Here is a 4995-nt window from a genome sequence, read left to right as displayed (position 1 = left end):
GCAATGAGAGGCAGTAGACTCAATGGCATCTGCAACCAAAGGCAGGTCACAGAAAACTCAACCCTGTGATGACGCCTGGAGCATTTCCCACCAGTATCCATGGTTCCTGAACTGAAGAAGCCCAAACCTCAGGTCCCAGGTTGCAGGCCTGGACTTGCCTCTGTTGTTGAGTTTCGGGTTGGCCGTTGGAGGTTGAACCCTCTTAGTGCAAACAGGAGCGTGTCACAAAGTGCCAGGTTGACCTGTGGTTGTGTTGAGGGTGATGATGGATCCTACCAAGAGCTTGAACTCTACCCCCTTATGCCTGAACCCTTCCCTTGGCCATTTTTTTGGGGGGAATACCTATTGCAGGTTGCTAGAGCAAGTGTGGCTGTGGTCAGGTGTGGTGCCACGTGTCAGGTGGGGACAACCCAGCGAGGAGTTCTTCCCACCAGTCCCTAACCAAGTGGTGCCTTTCTCTTGCAGCCCACACACTCGTCTGCTTTTCCTGCTCGGATGCATCCTCCAACTGGGCTTGCCTGACGCCTGTCAAGTGTGGGGAGAATGAAAACCACTGTGTCACGACCTATGTTGGAGTGGGACTCGGTGAGTGGTGGCAGGACCTTCTTCTGCCCTTCTTGGCTGCTCTCCTGGGTCACCTGCTGAGCTGCCAGGAAGCTTTTCCTGCCTTTGCCTTGAGAAAGGGGAAAGTTCTGCTCAGCAGCTGAGTGGCCCAAAGGATTTTTATGAGGGATGGGCCACAAAAAGCCCGTGAGGATCCAGGGGGAATTTTGGGGTGGGGGTAAGAAGGTTGCTGATGAAGAAGTGGAAGTGTGGAGGCTGCTGCAGGCTTCCTCTGCAGGAAGCTCCAGCTTTGCCCTTCCTGCTTTCATCCCCAAGTCCCACCTTTGCCTCCCCTCTCTCTGTGGGGTTGCCAGGAAGGGAGAAGTGGAGGTTGGAGGTTGTCTGTGCTTCCCAACTGCTTCTCCTAGGGCAGGAGGCTGCTCTGGCAGGTCTCCTGCTACCCCTCAGAGCCTGGCTGGCCTTGCTGTCCCTCACAGGAGGGGGAGGGCTGTTGTTGCACGGATCTCCAACGTGGGTGGGTTGTGCTGGGAGCAGGAAGGGAGGCTGGGAGCTTTCTAAACCCATCCTCTCAGCATGGAGCTCATGGTTTTGTGCTCCCTGCTGCCAAATGTGCCGGTGCTCGAGAGGCAGACTTGGCTCCCAGGTCCCCTCCCTGGTCCCTCTCTACACCCCGTGCTCCCCATGTCACTTGAGGAGTCCCAGGGTCAAGCTCAAGTGAGATTTTTGAGGTTCTTCACCACACTTTGGTGACTTTTTGGAGATTCTCAGGGCCAGACTTCAGCCACCAACCTGGAAGGGGGTGTCCCTGGGGTGTCACGTGGTCTCTGGGGTCCATGTGGGAGGTGGTCACGGGATGTTCCTTGAAATATGTGGGCTGGTGGGATGACTGTGGTAGCCCCACACCAAGGAGCCCCCTCTGCCTTATTTCCCCTGTGGAACAGCTGATCAGGAAGCCAAGAAACATCCTAAACCCATCTCCTGTTTCTTCTCTTCCTGTCCCCTCCCTACCCTACCCTAACTTCAGGCAGCAAGTCCGGGCAGTCCATCTCCAAGGGCTGCTCTCCCATCTGCCCCAGCGCCGGGATCAACCTCGGCATAGCCGCTGCCTCCGTCTACTGCTGCGACTCCTTCCTCTGCAACATCAGTGGATCCAGCAGTGTCAAAGCCAGCTCCGTGGTCCTGGCCTTGGGGGTCCTCGTCAGCTTCATCTACGTCCTCAGAGCTCGGGAGTGATGGAGCTGGCCGAGGAAGAGGCGCCTTCCGCGAGCCGTCGCATGTCTCCTTAGCCAATATCTTCTCTGTCGCTGCCTGCCAGGAGATCTTCTCCTTCTCAGCAGGCTTCCAAGGTGGTCGTTCCCCAGACTTTCTGCTCTTCCAACGTTGGAGACCTGGGCGGTTTGGCCGAGCTGTTTTCTTCCTTCTGTTGGACGTCCCCCAGCGCACTCTCACACCTCCTTGGCAAAGGTGGATCGTTTTGGAAGGGTTTCTGCTTTTATACCTAATACCCCCCCCTCCTCTCTCCCCTTTCTTCCTCCTCCTCCTCCTCCTCGTTTCTAAGGTTGGTTAAAACAAGGCTGGGACTCGCCAAGAAGCCCAGAAACCACCTGGTCGGGCGCTCAGACGTTCCCTGCCTCTCACCTTCATGGAGGTGCCTGGCACCAGCGTGCTCCAGCCCGTGGGTGACCTTGGGGAATGCATGACCCGAAGGGAGACACGTTCCCAGCCCCTTTGCAGCTGCAGTCTCTTTTTTATAATCTCCTTTTCGTTTCTTCTGCTCCTGGGCTGATTTTTCTGGAAAACAAATGACGTGTGTCCCTTGTCCTTCCCCAGCTCTGTAAGTGCCAGACCTGAATAAACATGCTCCTGTTGTTACCTGAGATGGGACGTGTGCTCTGTGTGTTTCCTCCCTCCAGACAGAGAGCTTAGAAATGGTGGGGTGGAAAAACCCAACTCTTGATCCCGTCACGAGGGCCTCTTGGCTTCTTGAGCAGTTTTTGGAGTGCTTCAGCTCAGCATTCCTTCCAGTTCGCCTCTGAGCAGCAAGTCCATCTTCTCCCTGATGGAGAACACCACGGCCAGCTTGTTTCATCTCTTCCTGGTGCATTTTAGGGGGGAAAAAAGGCAGTTATTTGGGTCTGAGGCAACGCTGGTACCCCTAACGGAGCAAGCATCCTGGGAGAAGGACCTCTAAAAATCAGTCCAGGACCTCTAAAAATCAGTCTGCACGTTCCAAAGACTTGGTGCCTCAATTTCCCCACTTTGGACGGGTGATGGTGACAGAAGATAACATCAACACCTCAATGATCCAGGGCAACGGGTCTGCTTGCAGAATTCAGGCAAGTCAGAGGCAAATCCATCAAGACTCAGACCTGTAGGCTCAACCTTCAACCCGTGCTTGATGGGCTCTCGTGGGATATGTGGACTGCAGGAGGGGACTTCACCACCAAGCTGTCTCAGATCCCAGCATCTTCCCAGGTTCTTTCATTGCTCCTGGAAGTTCTCAGCTGCCCCATGGATGACGTGTCCTTCTGCTCTCTCTACATCCTCGTTTCCTACATCCTTTGCCTACCTGTGGACCTACTAGACACAAAACAAGCCAAAATTGAGCCTTAAACTGTCAGGGGAACGCTTGCTGTTACTTCCACTCATTGATCAAAGGTGCACTGGGCTTTTTTTTGGTCTTCTAGGAGCAAAAATCAGGTGGAATGTTGGCACTCTGGCCATGCCCTCCCTCGACGTGGTTCTGTTTGTGTCAAAAACCAAACAAAAAAGCCTCTGGAGCTGCACCCACAGTTTAATTATACCTCGAGCCTCACTTAAAGGAGTGACAAACAGATAAACGGCTTCTTTGGAAGGATGGTGTGCAGATACATAGAAATATTTGCAACAAAAGTGGTGACGTGGGTTTTTTTTCCTTCCTCCTTCTCCCCATCTTTTAATTAAAATGCTCCAGATGCTAATGACAGCCTTTTGCAACAGGAAGGATTGGTCAACGTGACGTGAACCTGCAATTAGGTGAGGAGTTGGGCAAGGATTCATGGCTTGGCTTGGTCCTCAGATGTGCCTTCCTCTGGTTGATGGGTCCTTCCTCGTCTGCTGGGACCACAGGGCTTGAGGTGTGCCACAAACTTCTGCTATGGACATGTAGCACAGGGAAAAATGAGGGGAAAAGGACTAGAAATGGGGTAAATATTCCTCAACACAGGGAAAATTGAGGGGAAAAGGACGAGAAATGGGTTAAATATTCCTTAGCTTCCCTATGCCTGAGCTTTCCTCCCAAGAGGGTTAGGAACCCTTAATGGCTCAATGGTTGGACTTGATGTTCTTGGAGGTCTCTTCCAACCTAGAGGATTCTATGATTCTAACCTGGTTTACAGGGTTAATTTGCTCCTCCCCACTTGCTGTGAGTAGATGTTGTAGTGAGACCCCAGCAGCACCCAGAGTACTCTTAATTTGCAAGGGATGGGGCTGAGACTCTTTTCTAAAAGGTATCTTGGTTTTGGACTCTGATCCACACAACAACTCCTCTGGGGGCAAAGAGCTGAACTTGGAAGCCATCCGTGTAGCCTGCTCATGGTTTGATGAGGCTCTTGAGGATGCCACACGTGGCTTCTGCCCAAATGGTTATGAGACCCTGTTGCCTCCTCCAACAGTGGCCATCTCCTACAATCAATTCTGCCAACTCTCACAATTTCTGGCCCTACTCTAGATATATTTCTCCCCCCAAATCCCCAGCACTAGAAATCATACGAGAACTTCGTTTATTCTAAAGCCCCCAGGAGTGAAAGGCCTGAAAATGTGCAGCTCTAGTAATTAAAACCATTAATAATAAGAAGAAAATAAATAGCAAGAAGGCAACGTTTATAGAGCACTAAAACTGGTGGCTTGTTAAACCAAACGCCTGGTTTGGAACTTGAGGGCCGTGGTGGGACAGCCCTTAAGTGCTTTCAAAGTGTTTCCTTGGACTGTGGAATGTGAGGTTGAAATCTCAGCAGAAAACTCAGCTCTTCACCTTTCCTGAGATGATGAGGGGAGGCAGCTTTGCTTAAATATCCCAGAACAATTTCCCCTGGAAAAGGAGAAGAGCTGAAGTCCAAAACGTGCCCATTTTGGATCAGAAAATGGAGGAAAAAATGGTTTCTGTACTTCCATACTGGAGATGGCTGTTTCATTTCAACAGCAGCTGCTGTCTACCACGATGCCAACGTTGCAAAAGCTCTGATTTTTGTGGCTCTAAGTGCTTGAAGCTTACTGAGACCTCTCCACCCAAGTTCCCTGGATTTGCTGTTTGCCAAAAAAAAAAGGACTTCAAAATGGAACAAAGTTTTTCCAACCATTTTTGAGAATTTTTTATTATCTTTTTTCAAAGCAGTAACATTTCTTTGGGAAAACACAAACCTGGGAGGTGGTGGAGTGTCCCCATCCTTGGAG

The 4995-nt window shown here is 51.4% G+C and overlaps 1 protein-coding gene across 1 annotated transcript; it reads left to right on the top strand.

The window, feature by feature from the left end:
• Positions 1 to 465: 465 nt before the first annotated feature.
• Positions 466 to 1797, top strand: LOC103776365 (lymphocyte antigen 6E; the record flags this gene model as incomplete). Its single annotated transcript, XM_008943874.1, has 2 exons — positions 466 to 585; positions 1589 to 1797. Coding segments are annotated over 2 exons (329 nt in total), but the record flags the coding sequence as incomplete, so codon positions are not given.
• Positions 1798 to 4995: the final 3198 nt, after the last annotated feature.

This window comes from Merops nubicus, unplaced genomic scaffold (genome assembly GCF_000691845.1).
Source record: "Merops nubicus isolate BGI_N331 unplaced genomic scaffold, ASM69184v1 Scaffold13677, whole genome shotgun sequence".
Taxonomy (NCBI): domain Eukaryota; kingdom Metazoa; phylum Chordata; class Aves; order Coraciiformes; family Meropidae; genus Merops; species Merops nubicus.
This window is presented reverse-complemented; position numbering and strand designations above follow the sequence as displayed.